At 43.3% G+C, this 24,893-nt stretch overlaps 1 protein-coding gene and 1 long non-coding RNA gene across 2 annotated transcripts in view; one reads left to right on the top strand and one right to left on the bottom strand.

The window, feature by feature from the left end:
- Positions 1 to 14,142, bottom strand: part of LOC149463027 (uncharacterized) — a 48,383-nt gene extending 34,241 nt beyond the window's left edge. Inside the window, exon 1 of the long non-coding RNA XR_016312529.1 lies at positions 13,727 to 14,142. This is a non-coding gene — a long non-coding RNA (uncharacterized LOC149463027). The remainder of the gene's footprint in view (positions 1 to 13,726) is intronic.
- The window catches only part of ADAMTS9 (ADAM metallopeptidase with thrombospondin type 1 motif 9), a 357,735-nt gene that overhangs the window by 266,234 nt on the left and 66,608 nt on the right, over positions 1 to 24,893 (top strand). The window contains exon 30 of the mRNA XM_089675998.1: positions 13,748 to 13,921. Coding sequence (XP_089532124.1) covers positions 13,748 to 13,921 — 174 coding nt within the window. The remainder of the gene's footprint in view (positions 1 to 13,747; positions 13,922 to 24,893) is intronic.

The following is a 24,893-nucleotide window of genomic DNA, read 5'->3' as shown; positions in this document are numbered from 1 at the left end:
ACTCTGGTTTATTAACCCCTTCATAACGAAGGTAAAACAAATACTAATGCCTGAACACAGTTTTTGCAACTTTGACATGTCTTAGTAAAACTGTGTACACTCACCGGCCTTTTTATTAGGTCCACCTTGCTAGTACCAAGAAAATATCCCCCACACCATTACACCACCAGCCTGAACCATTAATACAAGGCAGGATGGATCCATGTTTTCATGTTGTTTACATCAAATTCTGACCCTACCATCTGAATGTCGCAGCAACCAGTCTGCCCATTCTTCTCTGACATCTGGAACTGCCGCTCACTGGATATTTTCTCTTTTTCAGACCATTCTCTGTAAACCCTAGAGATGGTTGTGCGTGAAAATCCCAGTAGATCAGCAGTTTTTTAACTACTTAGACCAGCCCATCTGGCACCAAAAACCATGCCATGTTCAAAGTCACTTAAATTATTATTATTATTATTATACAGTATTTATAAAGCGCCAATAGTTCGCTCAGCGCTGTACATTACAAAGGGGGACAGAACATGTGACAGAACAATACCAATACAATGCAAAACATGAGGGGATCGAGGGCCCTGCTCTTTCGAGCTTACAATCTAGGAGGGAGGGGGTGGTGGCACAGGAGGAGATAGCTGTGGGGGATGGAGTGGTAGGAAGAGTGGAGGAGGTCGGCAAGTTAGCAGGGGGGGGGGGTAGGCTTCCCTGAAGAGATGGGTTTTCAGGGTGCGCCTAAAGGAGAGGAGAGTAGGTGATAATCTGATGGGTTGGGGCAGGGAGTTCCAGAGGATGGGTGACACCCTGGAGAAGTCCTGGAGGCGGGCATGGGAGGAGGAGACCAGGGAACTAGAGAGAAGGAGGTCTTGTGAGGAGCGGAGTGTGCGTGCTGGGCGGTACTTGGATATTACGTCAGTGATGTAGTTTGGGGCAGTATGGTGGACAGCTTTGTACGTCAGCGTTAGGATTTTGAATTTGATCCGTTGCGCAATCGGAAGCCAGTGGAGGGATTGGCAGAGGGGGGTGGCGGAGACAGAGCGGTTGGAAAGGTGAATGAGTCTGGCAGCCGTATTCAGGATCGACTGAAGCGAGGATAGCCCGCGGCGAGGCAGGCCAGTGAGGAGGGAGTTGCAGTAGTCGAGTCGTGATATGATGAGGGAGTGGATGAGCTGTTTAGTGGTTTCTGGGGTTAGGAACGTGCGGATTTTGGCGATGTTGCGGAGGTGGAGTCTGGAGTTTGTTAAAGATTGGACTTGGGGCTGGAAGGATAGGTTGGAGTCCAGAATGACACCAAGTACTCTGGCCTGCAGGGCGGGTTTGATGGTAGCGTTGTTGGATGTGATGGAGAAGTCAATGGGGGGTGGTGTCCAGGCTGGGGGGAAGACAAGAAACTCGGTTTTGGAGAGGTTCAATTTAAGGAAATGGAGCGACATCCAGTCTGATATGTCGCTCAGTAGGTGTGTGATTCGGGCTGAGACCAAGGGGGTGAGGTGGGGGGTTGAGAGATAGATTTGTGTGTCATCGGCATAGAGGTGGTAGTTGAAGCCGTGAGAGTGTATGAGTTGGCCAAGGGTGGAGGTATAGATGGAGAAGAGAAGGGGCCCGAGGACAGAGCCTTGAGGGACCCCAACAGAGAGGGGGAGTGAGGGGGAGGTGGTAGCATTATAGGTAACGCTGAAGGAGCGTTGTGACAGGTAGGATGAGAGCCAGGAGAGAGCAGAATCTCTGAGGCCGAGGGAGTGTAGTTTTTTGAGGAGGAGGGGGTGGTCGACTGTGTCGAAGGCCGCAGAGAGGTCAAGGAGTAGGAGCACTGAATAGTGGCCATTAGCTTTGGCGGTTAGCAGGTCGTTGGAGAGTTTGAGTAAGGCAGTTTCGGTGGAGTGTAGGGGACGGAAGCCGGACTGTAGGGGATAGAGGAGGTTGTTGTCGTTGAGGTGAGAGCATAGGCGGGTGTAGACTAGGCGCTCGAGGAGTTTAGATGTAAATGGGAGCAGGGAGATGGGTCTGAGGTTGTTTGGGTCATTGGGGTCCAGGGAGGGCTTTTTAAGTATGGGGGTGATGTGTGCATGTTTCAGAGGGGAGGGGAAAGTGCCTGAGGAGAGGGAGAGATTGAAGATGTGGGTGAGGGAGCGTAGGATGGAGGAGGAGGAAGGCCGTAGGAGTTGTGAGGGGATAGGGTCGAGGGGGCAGGTGGTGAGGCGGGCATCAGAGAGGATCTTGGAGACTTCCTCGATGGTAGTAAGGTCAAAGGTACGGAGTGTGGGGGGAGCTTCAGTATGAGGAATGTAGGGTGGGGTGGAAGAGGAGGTCAGAGCAGTGGTGGGGCCGTGGGTGAGGGGTGATGAGGGGGTAGCTGAGTGAGGGGGAAGGGGGTTGGAGGAAGTTTGAGCAGCGACGCAGTCCCTGCGGGTTATGTCGAGGGGGAGGGGGGATGAGGGGGTAGTTGTGTGAGAGGGGACGGGTTGAGAGGGCGTGTGAGTTGCGGCAATGTCCTTGCGAATTGTGTCAATCTTGTTTTTGAAGTGATTGGCAATCTCAAGGGCAGTGAGTGAGGTGCTGGGTGGAGGTGGGGGTGGAGAGAGTAGAGAGCTGAAGGCAGAGAAGAGTCGGCGAGGATTGGAGGAGAAGGCCTTGATGAGGGTCAAGAAGTAGGCCTGTTTGGCAGCATGGAGGGAGGAGGTGTAGGTGCGGAAGGCAGATTTATAGCGGGTGAAGGCTTGTTGGGATTTGGTTTTGCGCCATAGTCGCTCCAGGGCACGACTTTGTCGTTTGAGGGTTTTGGTGTGATCAGTCTGCCAGGGCTGGAGCGGTCGGGGTCTGATGTTGCGTGTGGTTAAAGGCGCTAGTGAGTCAAGGGCTGTTGAGAGCGCATTGTTGTAGGCGGTCAAAACCAAGTCGGGGCAGGACAGGGGGAGGATGCGGTCGTGGAGTTGATCAGCTGCAGAGTGGAGGGAGGCAGGGTTAAGGTTGCGGAGGTTACGGCTGGTAGTAGTGTGACATTTGGAGGGGTAGGCGTTGGAGGACGAGGAGATAGAGAAGGTGATCTGGTTGTGGTCAGAGAGAGGGAAGGGGGTGTTAGTGAGGTTGTGGGGAGCGCAGCGGTTGGAGAAGACAAGGTCCAGGATATTTCCGTCGGAGTGGGTGGTGGATTGTATGCACTGTGCAAGTTCCCTTAAATTCCCTTTCTTCCCCATTCTGATGCTTGCTAGTGCCAAGAAAATATCTCCCACACCATTACACTACCACCACCAGCCTGAACTGTTAATACAAGGCAGGACGAATCCATGCTTTCATGTTGTTTACATCAAATTCTGACCCTACCATCAGAATGATGCAGCAACCAGTCTGCCCATTCTCCTCTGACAACTGCCGCTCACTGGATATTTTCTCTTTTTCAGACCATTCTCTGTAAACCCTAGAGATGGTTGTGCGTGAAAATCCCAGTAGATCAGCAGTTTTTTAACTACTTAGACCAGCCCATCTGGCACCAACAATCATGCCATGTTTGAAGTCACTTAAATTCCTTTTCTTCCCCATTTTGATGCTTGCTAGTGCCAAGAAAATATCTGCCACACCATTACACCACCACCACCAGCCTGAACCGTTGATACAAGGCAGGACGGATCCATGCTTTCATGTTGTTTATGTCAAATTCTGACCCTACCATCTCAATGTCGCAAAAAACGGTCTGCCCATTTTCCTCTGACAACTGCCGCTCACTGGATATTTTCTCTTTTTCGGACCATTCTTTGTAAACCCTAGAGATAGTTATGTGTGAATATCCCATTAGATCAGCAGTTTTTGAAATACTCAGACCAGCCCATCTGGCACCAACAACCATGCCATGTTCGAAGTCACTTAAATTCCCATTCTTCCCCATTCTGATGCTTGGTTTAAACTTCAGCAAGTCATCTTCCCCATGTCTAGATGCTTATATGCACTGAGTTGCTGCCATGTGATTGGCTGATTAGCAATTTGTTTACCAAGCAATTGAACAGGTGTGCCTAATAAAGTGGCCGTTTTTTCTTTAGTAGCACTATGGGCACAGTAAGTTTATATGGTCCCTTTAGGCTAGGTTCACATCTGTGTGGGTGGTGCCGCTGCAGATCCGCACAAAAATCCGTGCAGCTGCACCACCCGCACAGAGGAATGTGGACCCATGGGCGGGTGCCATTATTCCTAATGGCACATGGCCCACACTGAAAAATGCAACCGTACTGGTAACCGAGGTTCCCGTGCGTGCTGCGTTTTCAGAAGAAGTGCAGGGACTTCTTCCCTGAGTGTTACGGGGCACGGGAGTCCATTCAAATAAATGGTCTCTCGTGCCCGTGCCGGGCCCGCATGGTCGCATATATGTGAATCTGGGCTAAGAGTCTCAATTGTCTCTATGTTCTTACCAGAAACTGGAGATATTTCCTATCAGCCAGTGGCCGGCCAGATTCACATTGTCATGGCAGGTTCAGTTCAGATTGGTGGCTGGTGTGAAGTTAACACTAGCTCTTAATGCGTAAGCATTGATACATAAGCTCCCAAAAGTCCTGTAAGAATGCTTGTGATGCAAACAAGTTTTAGATACTATTGGAAATGGGATATGGAAAATATTATCTCACTGGGATGCTGAGCCAATTTAAAACATCCCCATTTATGAAGGGATGGGGGGAGGGTACATGTGATCAGCACAGGGCCAATCTTTCAGACAGAGGGTCAGGGGTTCTGCAGCCTCATAGAACAACCAGGGGGAATGAAAACTCCTGCAAGCTTTAACCTGAGCTCTAATGGACACTGATAGAAGTCACAAGACTGCTATATACTGCTGCTGAGAAAATGTACTTTTATATTTACTAAAATTATTGAATTTCCATACTTTGTGTTCTGCTGCTAGCATTAGTAAATCTACAGGAAACTATATCATATTTACTTGTTTTAAACTTTTTTTTCTTTATATTTATCCAGTTACTTCCTGGTTTCAATGCCTAGGAAAATTATCTCATAGATCCCAGAATTCATTAGGAGAGTAGGAGGGGTTTTCTTAAGTAAGCACACCCTCCTGAGCTAAGGGCAGATGGATTCCAGGAAGCAAATGCTTCCTGGAATCCATCATCTGCCCTTACTCAAGATGGCAATAGCCAGAAATGCTAGGGGGTCATACCAAAAGTTGCACCAGCTCCCTGGAAAGGCCCCATACAAACATACAATGACTCAAAAGGCTGGCATGGCCTGCACATGTTATGTTGCCTCCACACCGCCGGATTTAACCTCTGCATTATGGGCATGGCCCCACATGCTTGCATGGGTCACATCTGCATGGGTAACACCTGCTGAATGTGATATGCTCTTGAATTTGTGCCTCGGTCACCAAGCATGGCTTTGGTGCCATGGCATGTGTAAAGTCCTGAGCTGCTGCATTTCAGTGTTCAGGTGGGCGATTAGGGGGCAATAAAAGTGTGACCCAACCATCTGGTTTTACCACCCCCTGGCTGCTCATGTGAACAAGCTCATAGAGGACTTCTGCCAATGCGTAATAACCATTGCAACCTAGTTGGGTTCTGCTACTGAGGTAAGAAGCAGGACTTAGGAATGTTAAGGAGAGGTTGGGGAAATGATTTAGAGGCCTTCTTTGAACCTGGGTTCACATATATGCAGTGCGGCACATCACATGTGATTCGTACAGGAACCGCACGGCATTCCTGTGCTAATCACATGTGATTTCTCTGCGGTGCAATTTGAGTCGTACATTTTGTATGGCTCAGATCGCACCACATCCGCACCAAAATAGTGCAGGATACTTTTTTTGTCCACACTAGAATCGGATCGCATGGGTATTCACATCCATGCGATTCAATTCTGCGCATCGCAACGTGTTTTGTGAATTGATTTCGGGGTGTTGTTAACTTAACATACACACCTGCAGCGGTTCGCATGAACAGGGTGTGATTGTGATGCAGTGGGGAAATTGCACAGAAACCGGTGCAAATTTCACACTGCATCAGTGTGAACCCAGGCTAGGTGCAACTAAACTTTCTGTTTAAAGTCACCATGAATCCTTACCTATACCTAATTAAGTGACTTTCATCAGGTGATACACAGAGATTAAACAAATCCTTCTACATAAGTTGTACCTGATTATCTGCAGTCTTTTCATCTCTACGTCCAGAATTTATAAAGTTTGTCTGAGCTGTCAGGAAAAAAAGGGGATGGAGAGCTGAAATTACACACTGCAGAGCTCAGTAAGGAGAACACTGAGAACTAATTGGAGGGAAGAGACCACCCCCCTTTCCTCCCCTTCCACACAGCACACGGGAACAGAGCTGAGGCTGTCAATCTGATGGAGGTCCCTCCCCGTCACCATTTTTCTGTTGGTGTCAGGAAAACTTGTCAGAAGTGATTCATGCTGATAGTAGAGGAATGAGGAAGTAGACAGTAATGACACTTAGTGCTCTTAATTGAGACAAGAAAACACTGAGGGATGTGCTTTGTTCATATTTCATGTTTGAGGTTTACAACCACTTTACGTCAGCTAAATACATTGTAGCTTCACCAAAATAAAAAGCGTGTAAAGTCTTACACTCCACTTTCTTAGGCAGCAGCTGCAGCCCAAGTATAAAAGTCTGTCCCTTGCCAGTATGCTGTACAGAAGGACCATTGCTCTCTGCGTGGAAGCAGTGGTCTATCTGTAGAGGTCCAACATGTCCCCTCCTGAGTCAGAGCTACAGCCTTCCAGTAAGGAAAGCACGTATGATTGGAGAACTCTAGTTCTGGCTAAGACTGGGGTGTGGCAGACCTCTGCAGAGAGACCACTGCTTATAGGTCTGCACATTTATAGGTTAGGTGAGAGCATGGAAGCTCAAAGCGGAGTTCCACTCACCTGTCAAAAAATAAAAGTCAGCAGCTACAAAAATTGTAGCTGCTGACTTTTAAAAAAACAGCCACTTACCTGTCCCTCGGTCCCACGGTGTCTCCCCCGCAGCCCGTTTCACCGGCCGTCCTGTGTGCCAGGTGCCGGCATCTTCAGTGTATAGTAACCCGGCTGTGACAACTTGCAGCTTCACAGCCAGGTGTTCACTGCGCATGCGCGAGTAGTGCTTCGCTTCTTGAATGGTCCTCTAGTCTTCTGGGACCTGTCAAGTGTCCCAAAAGACTACAGGGAGGGAGGGAGGACATCTTCCGCTTCCGGTCACCTAGGCGATTGGACCGGAAGTGAAAGCAGGTACCTGTCAAATTCGGGTAACCGCCCGCCCCCCCCCGCCCCCCAAAGGTGCCAATCCTTAATGGGGAGCGGGGAAGCAGTCCTTAAAGTGGAACTTCCCCTTTTGGGTGGATCTCCACTTTAAGGAAATAGTATTCTTTGAAGCAAAGCTCCACCCATTAATGATTGGCACCTTTGGGGAGCGGGGGGGGTACCCGAAATTGACAGATACCCGCTCCCACTTCCGCTGCGATCGCCTTAGGTGATTGAAAGTTGTCCTCCCCCCTCCCTCCCGTAGTCTTCTGGGACATGTGACAGGTCCTGGAAGACTACAGGGCCATACACAAAGTGCAGTGCTTCTCACGCATGCGTAGTGACAGCTCGCGGATTCACAGCCGGGTGCCAATACTGAAGACGGCCGGTGAAACCAGTGGTGGTGAGGACACCGCTGGACCGAGGGACAGGTAAGTGTCTGTATTTTAAAAGTCAGCATCTACAGTTATTGTAGCTGCTGACATTAATTTTTTTTTTCAGCTGGAACTCCGCTTTATAATATCAAAAAAGTTCACAAGGTCCTTGGATATTTCTAGAAATATAGTTGCAAAAAACTTTTCTATATTAAATAAAGCTCAGTGTGACTCAGCACAGCTGTAGGCAGCCCACAACAAATAATTATTCTGCATATAAAAGTGTTCCTATACCATTCTGACCATGAATACCTTTCTTTAATATGCATAATAAAAACTAGAAATGTGGTTTTACTTCCAGGGGAATTACCATAAATATTTACTTAGCTATTTGTACAATGCTAATCGTATTTCAAACAATTTTTGTTTATGCAAAAGAAAGTTGTGCATTATTCTATAACATATGGTATCTGTCTAGTAGAATTGCTGTAGTCATCAGCTAGAGCTGCACTGCAAACAAAGTACCATACAGATGTAGAAAGTGCACATTGCCTTGTGCAGAATGTTAACCAAATTATAGAATATATTATTGATAGTATTTCTCCCCGTAGAGATCCTAGTCCTTACATGTTCATTTAATGGATTACATTTGCTTTGCTAAAGCACTGTATATATCAAACAATTGCCATTTTATTTTTATAAAATACCATTTGACTTTTTTTGTTCTTTTTTATGCCGTTTTCCTGTAGCCTTTTCCAGCCACTTCTTGTCTATATGCACTTGGCTGCACATCATTGCTCTGCACATGCTTCCTAGTGACAAGGATGAACCATGCTGCAACATGGATGTCATCAAGCTCACTTGTAGTCTCCATTGGGGCAGCATGTGACCGCGTGATAATCCAGGAGCACATCTATAGGTCTAATCTAGTTGTTGGCCACATGCATAGGCATCACCAACATTTTTAAGTGACATTTCTATCCAATCATATAATGCAATCTTGTACTTTCTACCCCTTAAACCAACTATAGACGGATCTAAATTCAGCAACTTCCTGCTGATCTGGCTAAATTTCGATCCATAACAGGCTGGTTGTACTATCAATCAATCAACTTCAGCACAACCAGCTTGTCCGTTTTTATTCGTACAATCACAGCCACTGGTTACAGCCACCAACAGTGATCATTGTATTCTGACAACAGGGAAATGATATAGGGTCTGGGATTAAAAATGACGCTTCAGTCTTTGCAGATGACACCAAGCTATGCAGTGAAATAATGTCCTTACAGGATGTCTCCAATTTACAAGCCGACCTCAATGCTCTGTGTAATTGGCAAATGAGGTTTAATGTTGATAAATGTAAGGTTCTGCACTTGGGGGCTAAGAATATGCATACATCATACATACTAGGGGGGGTACAACTGGGGGAATCAATGGAGGAGAAGGATCTGGGGGTCAATGGTGGAGAAGGATCTGGGAGTTCTGGTAGACCACAAGCTTAATCATGGCATGCAATGCCAAGCTGCGGTTTCTAAAGTGACCAAAATCCTCTCTTGTATTAAAAGAGGTATAGACTCCAGAGAGAGATATCCTTTCCCCCGGTACAAATCATTAGTAAAACCTCATCTGGAATATGCAGTTCAGTTTTGGGCACCAATTCACAAAAAGAACATTGGGGAACTGGAGAAAGTACAGAGAAGGGCAACCACACTGATAAGATGCATGGAGGAGCTCAGCTATTAGGAAAGATTAGAGGAACTGAATTTATTCTCTCTTGAGAAGAGGAGATTAAGGGGGGATATGATCACCATGTATAAATACATCAGTGGTTCGTATAGTGAACTCGGTGTAGAGCTAGTCACCTTAAGGTCATCACAGAGAACAAAGGGGGCACTCTTTACGTCTGGAGGAAAAGAAATGTAATCTCCAAATGCAGAAAGGGTTCTTCACAGTAAAATCTGTGAAAATGTGGAATAGACTCCCTCAAGAGTTGGTTCTGATCAGCTCAGTGGATTGCTTTAAAAAAAGGCCTGGATTCTTTCTTGGATACACAGAATATAACTGGTTACTAACTTTTATAGGTAAAGTTGATCCAGGGAATATCCGATTGCCTCCCGGGGGATCAGGAGGGAAAATTGTATATTGCTTTGCTGTGTTTTTTGTCTTCCTCTGGATCAACTATGGGTATAGGATTATAACTTTTTTTTTTTATGGTTGAATTGGATGGACTTTTGCCTTTTTTCAGACAGACTAACTATGTAACTATGAAACCTCTCAATGTCAGAATACAGTAGCACTGCAGGAGGGATTCCCCCATCACCATTGGTAGTGTTGATGAGGGAATTGAGCAGTTTTCTTTCTTTCAACTCGTGGTTAAAGTGGTAGTAAACTTAAAAAAAAACAAAAACCGTTTTCTCCTGCAAGGTAATATCATAGTGTGCTAGTATGCATTGCATACTAGCACATTATGTGAAACTTACCTTAAAACAAAGCCCTCCAGCAGCATGCTGTCACTGCTGACAGGGCTTCCATCTTCACTCTTCTGGTTTCGAAGGCTTTGACGGTGTGAATGGCCGAGCCACGATGACGTCACTCCCGTGCATGCGTGCGGGAATCATTTTTACTGCACACAGCTCTGAAGGAACAGCACGGATATGCCATTCCTTCAGAGCGCATGCGCCAGTGATCTACATAGGTAAATATCTTCTAAATGGTGCACGTTCAGGAGATATTTGCAGAACCTACAGGTAAGCCTTATTATAGACTTATCTGTAGGTAAAAGTGTGAAAACAGACTTTACTACCACTTTAACCTCCTTAGCGGTATTCCCGAGTGTAGCTCAGGGTTAAATTTGAGTACCAAGAGAGGTAACCCTGAGCTACACTCGGGCTTACCATGCAGCGTTGCTCAGGTGGTCCCTGCAGCACTTACCTTGTCCTTCGCTCCCACGATGTGTCCCCTGCAGTGTCCCCGGCCATCTCCTCCGGCCGATGCCGGCATCCGGCTTCCGTGTTCCAGTCCCTGTGACCTCGGGACGTACGGGCGCCGGAACCGGCGGGAAATTTGAAATTTTTAAAAAATGGCATTTTTGCTGTCATTGCTGTTTCAATGCATTTCACATATATTTTGTCCCGAGTGCTTTGTCCTGTGCCCTGCCTGCATTTTGACTGTTCTTTCTGCCTGGAAACTTAGAAAAGTCCATGGCGTCCAAAAAGCGTCCCTTTAGGTCAAAAGCGGTTTTAGAACAGCGATAGTAAATCAGAACCACTTGCAGAATTGAGTGATAATGATTTGTGGGGAAATTCTTCATCAGACACTGAAAACGATTTTGCAACTTTGCTCAGCGATGTGCGAATTTGCCTCTGTATTTCAAATTTCAGTGTTTTTGGTTTGATTATATTATTGAATTAAATTTATTATTATATTATTATTTTTTATGATTATTTATTAAATTATAATTTATGATTTCGTGTTTCAAGTTTTATCATATCCAGAATGTTTACTAGACTCTTGTTCGGACAGATTTCAGTGAGTTATTCCTAAAAATTACAGCCTACAATAACAAACTACATATTTCCATGCAAAAAAATGGTACTGCTTTCAGCACAAAAAATCGGAAAGAATCATACCGCCGAGGAGGTTAAGCCCGGGTTCACACTGATATGGTATGGAATTCACAGCAGTTTCTGTGCGAATTCCTCATCACATCAGAATCGCACCCCGTTCCTGTGAACCGCTGTGGGTGTATATGTTATGTTAACAACACCCCGAAATCAGTTCGCAAAACGCGGTGCGATGTGTAGAATTGGATCACATGGGTGTGAATACCCATGCAATCTGATTGTAGTGTGGCCAAAAAAAGGGTCCTGCACCTTTTTGTTGTGGATGTGGTGCGATTAGAGCCATACAAAATGTATGGCTTAAACTGCACCGCACAGAATTCGCATGTGATTTGCACAGGAATGTGGTGCAGTTCCTGTGAGAATCACATGCGATATGTCGCACCGCAGAAGTGTGAACCCAGGCTAAAGGAAGGAATAAAATTACATAATCTGTGTCTGTGTTATATCTCTAAACTGGGCTATGCTTCTTGGCAGAGTTTGTCTGTATTTACTTTTTTTTTTTTTTAATCTATTTTATTAATCAAATGTTCACTAACAAGATATAAATTTGTTGGAAGATTATTTTAGTAGATGTACAATGACATTGGGAAGACCATGCCAAGCAGGCAGGTGAAGATACCATTAATCACCCAATTGAACAGGAAAAGAATGGAAAGGTCCCGCTTGACACATTAGGGCAGCCATACTAGCCAGAAAGTTATCACTTCATATGGGCAACTTGTAACAATGTTTCCCAGCGTGTTGGAAGATATTATTGATTATATTAGTCAAACATTCTCTTTTGTTCATAGAACAGGGAACTAATCTGTTATCACATACATTCTGTCTCATATACCATAGAAGTAGCTCTAGCTCCCATGCTCCTGTGAGAATGGGGGGATTTCTCATTGTTTCCCTGTTCAGGGTGTCAGATCTGTATGTATATGGCACTATTGGATAGCAAACTATTGTTCATCTGGCATGAAAATAAAAGTATGTATATATTGATAGATAGATAGATAGATAGATAGATAGATAGATAGATAGATAGATATAGATATAGATATATACACACATACACATATATATACACATACATATATACACGTATATATATATATACAGAAGCTGATTAGTTTCCCAGACCTTCCCAGATCTCTCCAATTTTAGTAAATCAAGCCAACCAGTGTGTGTGTGTATGTATATATATATATATATATATATATACAGTGTATATATATATATATATATATAGAGAGAGAGAGAGAGAGAGAGAGAGAGAGAGAGAGAGAGGCTCAGTTTTTCCAAAGGATAACTAAACACTGAATGTGTTCACCCCTAAGTGGGGGCAGTTAAGGTGGAATATGATCACCTTGTACAAATACATAAATGGCTCCATCCAACTCTAGGCTGTTTGGATTCTTGATCCAGAGAGTATCCATTTACCCTTGGGTATCAGAAGAGATTATTCCACTGTTTGAAAATGTTGGAACATGCCTTTTAGGCTGGCCATACATTATACAATTTTCTTTTTCAATTTCCTTTAGATTTACCTTCAACTATGTAGTGCAAGGGCCTGCCTGATTGCATACAAATTGAAAATGTTGGTAAATCTAAAGGAAAATTGTACAAGAGAATTGTATAATGCGTGGTCAGCCTAATAAGAGTTTTATTTTGTCTTTCTCTGGATCAGCTGTGGGTTTAGGGATCTGAGGATGCAACTTCATTTCATTCAATTAATATTGTCTTGTTAGACGTGTAATTTTTTCAATCTATATAGTCCATTAAAGCAAGCAATGCAACTGATTCAATTATTGATGGCAATGTTCAATCCATGTAAGGGTGATAATATATACAGTGCATCTCCATGGAGATTTTCCAGCTTGTTTGAGATTCTCAGGGTGACCAGTTGGCAAATGTTCCCTTTTCTTATTTTAATCATTGGTATAGCACCAGCATATCCGGCTTCTATAGAGAACATTGCGCATTCACATTAGTCTGTGCCTCAAAGTAGCTTGCAATCTCCTAGATTGTAAGCTCCAAAGAGCAGGGCCCTCCTATCCCGCTTGTATTGAACTGTATTGTTGCTGTATTGTCTCCCGTTATATTGTAAAGTGCTGAGCAAACTGTTGGCGCTATATAAATCCTGTATAATAATAATAATAATCTAAGGCCCCTTTGCGCTTTCACTGTACATGTGCTACCAACACGTGATTGAAGCAGTAGTGGGCAGACCTGTCATCGCCCATCCTTGGTGAGAGATCTTTGCATCTGTGGCCATGCTAAGCATCCTTTGTTTTACAAGAACACGACTGCACAAGGCTGAAATTAGACAACTGCACAAAAGAAAATCGCCAGCGTAACTAAGAATAAAATGACAATCCATCCAGAGTCATGAGAGCAATACATTTTTTGCATGCATCAGTTGTAACTTTAAGAGAACAATAATGAAACACCTGATAATAGGTCATTATATGCGCTATAATGGATTTCAAATTAAATGCGGCTTATCGTTTTAAAAAGCAGTAATAACTTACAGGCATTCATCTTGTTCCTAGTGCTCAGTAACATGTGGAAGAGGCGTGCAGCAGAGGACTGTCCACTGCCAAGTCGGTACTCAGAAACCGTCCAGAGAATCAGAGTGTAATCAGTCTACGAGACCCGTGTCAGAGCAGCCTTGCCAAGCGGCGGATTGTCCAGTTTACACTTGGAAAGCAGAAGACTGGCAAGACGTAAGTAGAAGATCCAGGGGGTGGGCTGCTCCGGCCACATTCAAAACGCACAAGATGCTCATCCTGACGTCGGTTGGGATCACGTTTCTCCTGTGAGGTGTAAGCTGCAGGCTTGAGTGCGTCCGTGCATTTTTGTCAGGTTGCCAAAGTTTACACTCTGCAGGGATCCAGGCTGCTGCTGATACAAATCAGATGACTGATGAAGGCTTTTTTTTTTTTTTTAAGCCCGACAAAACTTGCCTGCCAAAAAAGGACACACAGGCTCAGAGGGATTTATGAGTGAATCCAGTAAATGTATGTTATAAATTATTAGAAAACATAATTTTTTTTTTTAACAATTTGCAATCAGGATCTAAATTAGTGATCCCCTTACTCTCCTGAGGATTTACCCCCCTTTCCTGACCAGGCCATTTTTTGCGTTACGGCACTGCTTTCCTGACAATTACGCGGCCATGCAATGCTGCACCCAAATGAAATTTATGTCCTTTTTTGCGCAGTCATGCAATGCTGCACCCAAATGAAATTTATGTCCTTTTTTGCGCAGTCATGCAATGCTGCACCCAAATGAAATTTATGTCCTTTTATGCGCAGTCATGCAGTGCTGCACCCAAATGAAATTTATGTCCTTTTTTGCGCAGTCATGCAATGCTGCACCCAAATGAAATTTATGTCCTTTTTTGCGCAGTCATGCAATGCTGCACCCAAATGAAATTTATGTCCTTTTTTGCGCAGTCATGCAATGCTGCGCCCAAATTAAATTTACGTCCTTTTTTTCCAACGAATAGAGCTTTTTTTTTGTGGTATTTGATCACCTGTGTGTTTTTGGTGTTTTTTGTTTTTTTTTTGCGCTATCAATAAAAAAAGATTGACAATTTTGAAGAAAAAAAAATATTTTTGACTTTTTGCTATTAAACATATCTAATACAAAAATTAAAAAAATCAAATTTTGTGATAAATTTAGGGCAAAATGTATTCTGCTACATGTCTTTTCTAAGAAAAAATCCTAATACGTGTCAATTAATTGGTTTAATTAACGTGAAAGTTATAGCGTTTACAAATGGTGATATATATACTGGAATTTTTTTTTTTGTTACTAGTAATGGCAGTGATCAGCAACTTATAGCGGGACTGCGGTGGTCATTCTGACACTGGTGGGAAGTGACTTGGTGTCACTGACATCCCCAGTGACACCAATACAGTGGTCAGTGCTAATAAAAAGCACTGACACTGTACTAATGGCACTGGGCAGGAAGGGGTTAACATCTGGGGCGATCAAAAGGTTAACTGTGTGCTGTGTGTGTTTTACTAGTGGCTGTGTCTGTGTTTTCCACTGTAAGCACACTGCTTTGTATGGCTCTGCTATGCAGTGTGCTAGAGCTGATAGGGGAGAGAACTGTATTGTTTACTTACAGTTCTCTCCCCCATCAGTAATACTCGGCAATCACCAGGTGCCGGCGAGTAACCACTGGCTGGGATCTGGTGATTGACAGCTGAGGCCGTGTGGCTCGCGCACTCCCCCTACCCGGAAAATGCAAAATCATGTATATATACCTTGCCGCCCTGTAGCAGTATTTCTGTATAAAGCGGTTAAAGGGTAAGTCCAGCTACAACTAATATTTCAGTTTTTGTAGATACTGGTGATTTAAACCATGTGACGTCCTGGGGACACTATGGAGTAGATTTACTAAAACTGGTGCACTCAGAATCTGGTGCAGCTGTGCATGGTAGCCAATCAGCTTCTAATGCTGGCCATACATTATATAATGACCTTCTATTATATGCTTTTGGTAAACCTAAAAAAAAAAAAATTGTACAATGTATGTCCAGCTTAACTTCAGCTTGTTCTAAGCTATGGCAGTAAAACCTGGAAACAGATTGGTTTCTATGCAGAGTTGCACCAGATTTTGCACTCCCCAGATTTAGTAAATAACCCCCTATGGGGAAGATCTCTGTGCTGAGTTTCCAGGTCTGCACACCTGATGTGGCCATTGTGAAGCCGGTGTACTCTCCCTACTGGATTTTTTAAAATATATTTTATAAAGTCTATTTATAATATATACAATCCATAAAATATTTTAGACAGTTTTATACTTATAAAATACCTATTTTTAAATATACATTGTATTATATAGCAAAGAATGCTATGTGGGGAGTTGGAACACATAAAAAAGGTGGACACCCAAATATCTTAGGTGGGCAGGAACAAAGTTAGGAAGAGAGATCTTGCCGCTGGAGCATCCAAGACATAGAAATCCTGACAGCATCTACAATTAAGATAACACTTTTGGGTGGAAAAAGGAAATTAATTAACTTAGATCTAATCTATATAGGGAAGACAATTTGTTTGCCTAAAGCCGTATTAAACTCAAGAAACAAAATGTATCATATTGCAGCTTACTCTGGGTAGAGTTTATTTCCTTTCAACCAGCGAGCTGAACGAAAAGAAAGTCACAGATCCCCACATTTAGTCCTCATGCACACTGGACATTTTTACTCAAACAGAAATAAGTGAGCGCTAAAAGTCAATAAAGCCGCTAGACACCAAAAGGTACCAAAAAACCTCCAAAATATCAATATATAACAGGGTGTAGCGCTAAAAATAACCAAATATATTCAGGAAAAATGAAAGAACCAATATGATCATAAACTCATAAATGGCAACTAACAAAATGTTAATGATAATAAAGTGACTTAGTGATACCATGTAAGAGTGTCACTCTCATCGAATTGCTCACACATACAAAACTTCAAATGTACTGATATATAAGTGACTCCAGTGATAAGGTGCTAACAGATAAATAAAGTGACTGAATGGTGATTCACTTTGTCACTATATAGTGACCAATGGCAGTGGATATCGGACAGTGAGGGACAACAGACCAGACCTTAAAGGGACCTCCAGGTTTCTGAGATTGATATCTCTAAATGCGCAGATTGATTGCGCATCTGGTGAGTGCGCAGTCTTTATAATTTGGACCATATCACCACCTTACTGGATTAGGCCACCAGTTATTGAAGGTCATCACGATCTCCTATGCACCTTATTTTGGACTTTATGTTGCTCATCGTTTTCAGCACTTTATACACCATTGGTCACTATATAGTGATAAAGTGAATCACCATTCAGTCACTTTATTTATCTGTTAGCAGCTTATCACTGGAGTCACTTATATATCAGTACATTTGATGTTTTGTGCGTGCGAGCAATTCGATGAGAGTGACACTTTTACATGGTATCACTAAGTCACTTTATTATCATTAACATTTTGTTAGTTGTCATTTATGAGTTTATGATCATATTGGTTCTTTCATTTTTCCAGAATATATCTGGTTATTTTTAGCACTACACCCTGTTATATATTGGACGTTTTTACAGCGGCTGTTTTTGGCTTTTGATGTTTTTTCTACAGCCAGTAAACCCCCCAGCATGTTATCCTATGTGTCCATATACACATAGACTTTAATCAATGTTTTTTGGCTGGAAAAAAAGCCCAGGACTAGCGGGTTTCTAGAGGAGTTTTTTATAGCTATAAAATGCTCTAACGCTGCAAAACGCAGTAAAACGCCGCAAACTGGCGTTTTTGGACTTTTTTGACCCCCCAAATTTTTTTCTGTTAAAAAACAAAAACGCGGAAAAACGCCGCTAAACGCTAATGCAAAAACACAAAAAAAAGCTGAAAAACTCACGTTTTTAATGTGACTTTACACAGCTAACGTTACCAACGTTATCAAAACGTCCCGTGTGCATGAGGACTTATGCAAGCAATGTGGATGCAGGGATCTTTCCCGCTGAACTGTTGTACTCTGGCAGGGGGGGTTACCCTGCCCCCACTTCCTGTCAGTATACACAAATCAGTGGTTATAGTGGCTGATCAAATATTGGTTTTCCAGCAGGACCATTCAACAGAAGCCAGTCGTTAGACCAGAACCTGCTGAACAAATAGGAACACAAACATCAAAATGTATCTAGTTCCTTCTGAATGTGTATACCCTGCTTTACCATAGTGGTGGCTGCATTAGTTTTCTTTCTTTTCTTTTTTTTCACCTAGTGATCTGACCAGTAAGTCTGTTATTTTTCAACTTCTTTTAACAGAAAAAAACTGTCCAGACCAAGTAGCAAATAGAAGGCCATTTAACACTGACAGGGCTCAGCAGCTTTTATTTATTTATGTGAAACCTAAGGGCCTCATGTACACAGGACGTTTTTACTGTTGCTTCAGGCACCAGGCACTTTTTTTTTCTGATTCCAAACGCCCCTCCGTGTTAGCGTATGTGTCCATGCACACATAGACTTTTAGAAGCGTTTAGTGGCAGGAGAGTTTAGAGGCTGGAAAAACAAAACACTGCCAGTGTGTCAGAAAAAAAAAAAGCTTGATGCTTGTAAATGCGTGTCAATGCTAGGTGCGTTTAGTGCTTGGGCGTTAATTAATTTCAATGGCCACTTAGACACTTTTACAGGCGTCAGGCGGTTTTTCTCTGCAAAAACGCTGCTTCCAGGAGGAAAAGCTTCTAGGAGAGCTTTCAATATATCCTGTGTGTATGAGGCCTTATACCAGAGGAAAAAGAAACTGTTGCTGTAACTGCGTATAAAGCTTTAACTGGATTTTGGCTTCAATTCGTTAGTGAAGTCCATATGAATGTTCGAGTCCATCTACCCTCTTTCCAGACTGACATGCTACTGTCCAAAGGTGTCTCCTTTGCTCTTTCATCCAGAGTGGAGACACCCTAGGACAGGAAGTGTTACTGACCAGATCTCCAGGTGAAAATAAAGGAAAAAGCCTACAAAGAGAAAACGAATGCAGTCACACTACATCGAAGGACTGGTATGCTGCAAGATATTACATTTTATTTTGAGTTAAATTTTGCTTTAAGCACATTGTTTAATAGACAGTTGCCATGTTTTTTATTTTTATTTTCCTGCGCAGTTTGTATCAGCAAAGTCACTTGTAGTCTCCACCAGGGTGACAATACAGGAGTGACAGAGGGTCTCCAGGTATAACGAAACCTGCATATAAAAAATTATTGACAACCGTGTATGAAATTGAAAGTGTTACTAAACCCCAGGACCCTGCATTCACTATATCTGGTCTCCCACAGTACACAGGACATGGAAGTGCAATTATTATAGTAAATATAAACTGCTAAATACCTTTTCTTATCAGCAGTTAGAGCAGTATTGTGACTTCTATCAGTGTTCTGCAGAGCACTAGCTAAAGCTTGTAGGAGAAGTTTTCTTTGTCCTCTAGGAGGATGTGGAAGTCCTGACCCTTTGTCTGGACAGTGCTGATCGGCTATGTGCTGATCACATTCACTCTCCCAAGGGAAAAAAAAAAAAAAACCTCTCTAGCAATACACACCAAACTGAGCATGTGCATGTCTACGGTTCAGTCTGGAGGTGGTCGCTTGAAAAAGAGGAGGAACAGAGAAGAAAGGATCAAACAGCCTTTTTACACAATGCAGAGGATTAACCCCTTAGGTTCCACAGTGAGTATAACAAGCATGCTTTACTGCATATACAGACCGATTTTACTGTTGTAGGTTTAGTAACACTTTGAGGCCGGCTTCAAATATATGAATTTTGGGAAAGTGCGATCTTAACTGTGTGTTATTGCAATGCATGGAAACACATGCATTCATTTTGAATGACACTGCAATGCACTAAAGAAAGGCACCTTGGGTGCACCTGCATTGTCATGTGCTGTGTTAGTGAAGGTGCATTTTCTGGTCCATTGGCAGCCTATATAAATGTACCACCTAATCTAAGCATATTAATGCACCAGACAGGAAAGATCTGAATGAGGTCTAACATTTTCGATGTTAATGACTGAGTTTAGATCTACTTTAACCACTTCCTGTCCGGACACTTTTACCCCCTTCCTGACCAGGGCAATTTTCAGCTTTCAGCGCTATCACACTTTGACGGTCATGCAACACTGTACCAATATGAATTTTTTACCATTTTTTTAAAACAGATAAAACTTTATTTTGGTGGTTTTTAATTACCGCTGGGATTTTTATTTTTTTTGCTATGTAAATGAAAATGTCCAAAAATTTTGAAAAAGTGTTTTTCTTATAAAATTTTGCAAATAAATAATATTTCATCATAAATCTTGGCCAAAATGTATTCCGTTATCTTTTTAGTAAAAAAAAAAAAAAAAAAAGCCAAATTAGTTTATAACCAAAAATTATAATTTTTAAACATTTTTTTTACATTTTTATTTTTTTTTTTATATTATTTATTTATTTATTTTTTTACATACTGTCACCCTAGCAGTACAGTGTCACCATAGTGACACTGTACTACTTTTGGGGGGTGATGAAGATTTTTTTTTTTTTACACTGATTGCTTTTACACCCATATAGGATGTAAAAGCAATCATTTCTCTTTCTCTCTGTCTGCATTCTTGCAGCCATTGAGAACTACTGAGTGAGCTGTGATTGGTCACAGCTTGTCACATGGTACCAAGGCTGTTGTGAATAGCCTTGTACCATGTGACCTCTGTGATCATTCACAGATTTCACACTTAGTAAGCAATGATGTCAGAGGTGACATCTTGCTTACTACTTTGCATGTGATCACTGATTGGCCAATCAGTGATCACATGAATCGGGACCTTACACAGAGGTCCCGTACAGCAATCTGTGTTCCTTCGGACACACTGGGCACCGATCACGGTGCCGCACGCTCCTAAGGAGCGTGCACAGGCACTAGATGCGGGGAAATGTTTAGGAACATCCACCCGCATCAGCAGCGCTTCCATCCAACCTGACACCCGATCTCTCTTCTGTAATGTGAACCTAGAAGCACTCTGCTATGAGCACTTCAGGGTTCACAGCTGTGAGATGTTGTCAGATATACCAGGTATATCTTGCTTACTACTTTGCATGTGATCACTGATTGGCCAATCAGTGATCACATGATCAGGACCTCGTACAGAGGTCCCGTCCGACGATCGGTGTTTCACTGTGTCCAGAGGACACAGCGGGCACTGGATCGCGGTGTTGCGCGCTCCCGGGGAGCGTGCACAAGCAGGGTGTGGGGAGGCCGTTTATAAACAGCCACCCGACCCTGCACTGCCACCCTCCGGCCGTTTATATACATGGGCCAGACGGGAAGTGGTTAAACCACCAGGGAGTTCTATCTCTTGGAGGCTTTATTGGAGGTAACTTTGTTCTGAGTTCCCTATTCTGCACCCCCGCTGTGATCGTTCTGAGGGGCTTCACCTCTCCCTGCTGGAATTTTTTTAATATACTATAAAGAATGAAATAGGAGGCGCTGAAATACAAAAATTCGGAAAGGAACCCTCAAATGTTTATACTATGGAGTGCGTTTTACATGTTAGATCTCACTGTAGTGCGAGGTAAAAGCAGAAGAACGTTAAGCTCTTTGGGAAATATATGCAAATAATCTTCTCCCAAAGGAGAACAGATTTCTGTGTTAATGCCATTTATCCGTGCGTAGCTTGTAAATGAATGCCTCATTGACTGGGATTTTAAAGCATTATACTGCTTTTACTGAAAACGAACTGCGACCTTGGGACAATTGTATTGTGACCTTTGGGCCTCATTAGCAGGAGACTGGTGGTTCTGGTGAGCGTGTGAAACCTTTCCATGACACCTCCACTGTACAGATTGGGAGTTCAGGCAATGTATGCAAATCGGGAGGAGAAATGACATTGCAGACCTTTAGATGAATGTTCCCATTACTGCAGCATTCACACTCTAGATGTAAACGTTAGACCCAATGTGCTGGTGATTGACCATTGTATGGGGTGCAGGCAATTTTAACACTGACTGTTAGTATACCCATGGGAAGAATGGAAAAGTCCGGTCATATGATTGCCACATTCCAGGTGTGCATGGTGTCACTGTACATTAATGTTTATCATCCCTGAAAACAATGCTGTAGGTATTATAATGAGCCTCCCTAGGGAGCCACTAGTGAACTTTTTCCCCTTTCCCAGCCAGGTAGACAGAATTTCCTTCATTCTTCCATCAGCTCAATTTCACAGTCTAGGGGTGTCTTTTTTAGGGTTTTATTGTAACTTTGAACTTTGATGGGGTGAAGGGAGCATGGGATACCCCAACAACTGGTGAACTGAACACTTTGAGGACTCTTTCTCTATCTTGCTGAGCTGAACAGAATGTTCTACAGAATCTCTAATGCTGACAGGTGACTACGACTTTCCCAAAAGACCAAAAGCTACACACAATCACTAACGTCCAGCACACGGCCACAGGATCATCGGTTGTCTTCTTCCGGTATCCACTGGGCACTCTTCAATGAGGGAGAAACAGACTCACACCACCATAGGACAGCCGGACACTTCCCCCCCCCCCCCCCCAACCTCCACCTGGCACTCTCCAGTGAGCTTCTCCAGACCCAAGTAGACTCTAGGACTAACCTTTGCAAACAGGCCCGCCAGTTAAGACTCCAGCTGGGATCTCAATGCCTTCTAGATGGCATCTTCTTTCCCCCTGAGTTCTCCTCCAGCAGCTCTTAACCCTCTCCCTCTGCCTCAGCCCAGGGGTGGACTGAACATTTGAGCACTCGGGCACTGCCCTAGGTCCCAGGGTCAGTAGGGGACGCCATGAAATGCCTTTTATAGGCTTTTTTGGGTGTGTTTGAGTGTGGGCAAGGACAAAGGGGACCCATGATCCCCTATTGCCCATGGGCCCCATGAGTTGTCAGTCCGCCCCTGCCTCAGCCTATCTATGGGCTCTCCAGCCACCTACTGGGCACACCTCCCCAGAGATTGGCTAGACTCCCCATAAATATTCAGGCTCACTCTGTTCTTTCTCCCACTAAAATTCTAGAGTCCTTTAGAATACAGTGGGAAGTAATCAGAGCAGCAACCTGTGAGACACTGAACACACCTGAACAATCAGCCCTTGCCCCACTGATTACAGAGGAGTCAACTAAATTTACCTAACAACCTGCACTATTCTTTGAGGGTGCAACATCATGTAATGAACATACCAGAGAATTAACTAAACAGGAAACCGGAGTGGCGTGGTCATATTAACTAAGCAGGTAGACCTCTTTTAGGTCTATCTGCACTACCCACGCCAGTTTCTATTTCAGAGTGAAATAAAAACTGGTGTAGATTCTTTAACCTCCCTGGCGGTATTCCCGAGTGTAGATCGGGGTAAAGTTTCAGCACCACAAGCGGTAACCCCGAGCTACATTTGGACTTGCCATGCGGCGCTGCTCGAGGATCTGTTCTTCTCTTACCTTGTCCTCTGCTCTCACGATGTTCCTCCTGCAGTGTCCCCAGCAATGTCCTCCAGCCGATGCCGGCTTCTGTCTTCTGGGTTCCGTTCCCTGCGATGTCAGGACGCACGGGGGAACGGAACTGGTGGGAAATTTAAAAATGTGAAAAAGTGACATTCACTAAATACACTAAAATCACATAGTAAAACATTACTGTATCAAGCCATTTCACATACATTTTGTCCCGAGTGCTTTGTCCTGTGCCCTGCCTGCATTTTTGCTGTTCTTTCTGCCTGGAAACTGAGAAACGTCCATGGCGTCCAAAAAGCGTCGCTTTAGGTCAAAAGCGGTTTTAGACCGGCTGGAGAACAGCGATAGTAAATTAGAACCACTTGCAGAATTGAGTGATAATGATTCGTGGGGAAATTCGTCATCAGACACTGAAAACGATTTTGCGACTTTGCTCAGTGATATGCGAACTTGGCGCTATATTTCAAATTTCAGTGTTTTTGGTTTGATTATAATATTGAATTAAATTTATTATAATTATATTATTATTTTTTATGATTATTTATTATATTATAATTTATGATTTCGTGTTTCAAATTTTTCATACCCGGGATGTTTACTAGACTCTTGTTCGGACAGATTTCAGTGAGTTATTCCTAAAAATCACAGGCCTACAATAAAAAACTAGATATTTCCATGCAAAAAAATGTACCGCTTTGAGCACAGAAATACTGACATAATCAGACCACTAGGGAGGTTAATTACCAAAGGGAATGCAGCAGCTTTCATTATATAAAACTGCCACAGATCTCTGCCAGGTTGGACCTGTTGTATGGGATGAGAACTGTCCACAGACAGCTCACTTCGCTCTCTCTGCTCATACAAGCAGAGCCTGCACAGCCCTCCTGTCTCCTGATCTCAGATTAGGAGGGGGGCAGGAATAGGCAGAGGGATGTGAGCATGCCACTCCAGCTGTCCTGTTCTGTGCTGTGTCTGTCAGTTAGGAGCCACATCTACTTAGTTTTCTACATTTGGAAGAGAGGTGCAAGAATTGTGCCTGCACCACTATTTGCTAGTTCTCCCAATAGTCAATTGTCAGGCACATAAGACACTCGGTGACTGCTTTGAAGAAAGCAGACAACAGTTACTGGTTCTGCACAAAGTAGACCTCTCAGCAACATTGCAAATCTGAACAGATTCCTGACCTATACAGCAACAGTATCATTTTTCAAAAAAAAGCTGCATTTTTATCATAAAAAGTGACTTTGCCTACTGTGAGGTGATGTCATAAATCTGCTGCAGGAAGAGGAAGGCATTTCTGCCATCTCATCCTGCAATTATCAGGCTGGAACACTGTTATGCAGGCCATAGATGAGTCGAAAACTGGCCGTTTTTTTTATTAAAAAACAAAAAATCGGTCGTTCAATAGGCCGACGTTACCAACAACGGTAAAAAAAATCGGCTGATTTTCATCTTGTCTATGGCCTGCATTTAATTACTTCTGTCCCTGCAGAGAGCTCCGCTATTATATTTGACATTAAAAAGTATAGCGGTTACAACATTGTATCTATTTGTATCCATTTCGGATACAGATGTTTTTATTCGGATACAAATAGATACATTGTTGCAACCGCAATACTTTTTCATGTCAAATATAATAGCAGACTGGACTTCTTCTTCTCCTTCTTCTTCTTCCCCATCATTGCCGTAAAAATCGGGCGATCGGCAAAATCGTCCGATTTTTTCCAA

This window comes from Staurois parvus, unplaced genomic scaffold, assembly GCF_062004578.1.
Source record: "Staurois parvus isolate SC_StPar_1 unplaced genomic scaffold, SC_StPar_1.0 ptg000162l, whole genome shotgun sequence".
NCBI lineage: Eukaryota > Metazoa > Chordata > Amphibia > Anura > Ranidae > Staurois > Staurois parvus.
This window is presented reverse-complemented; position numbering and strand designations above follow the sequence as displayed.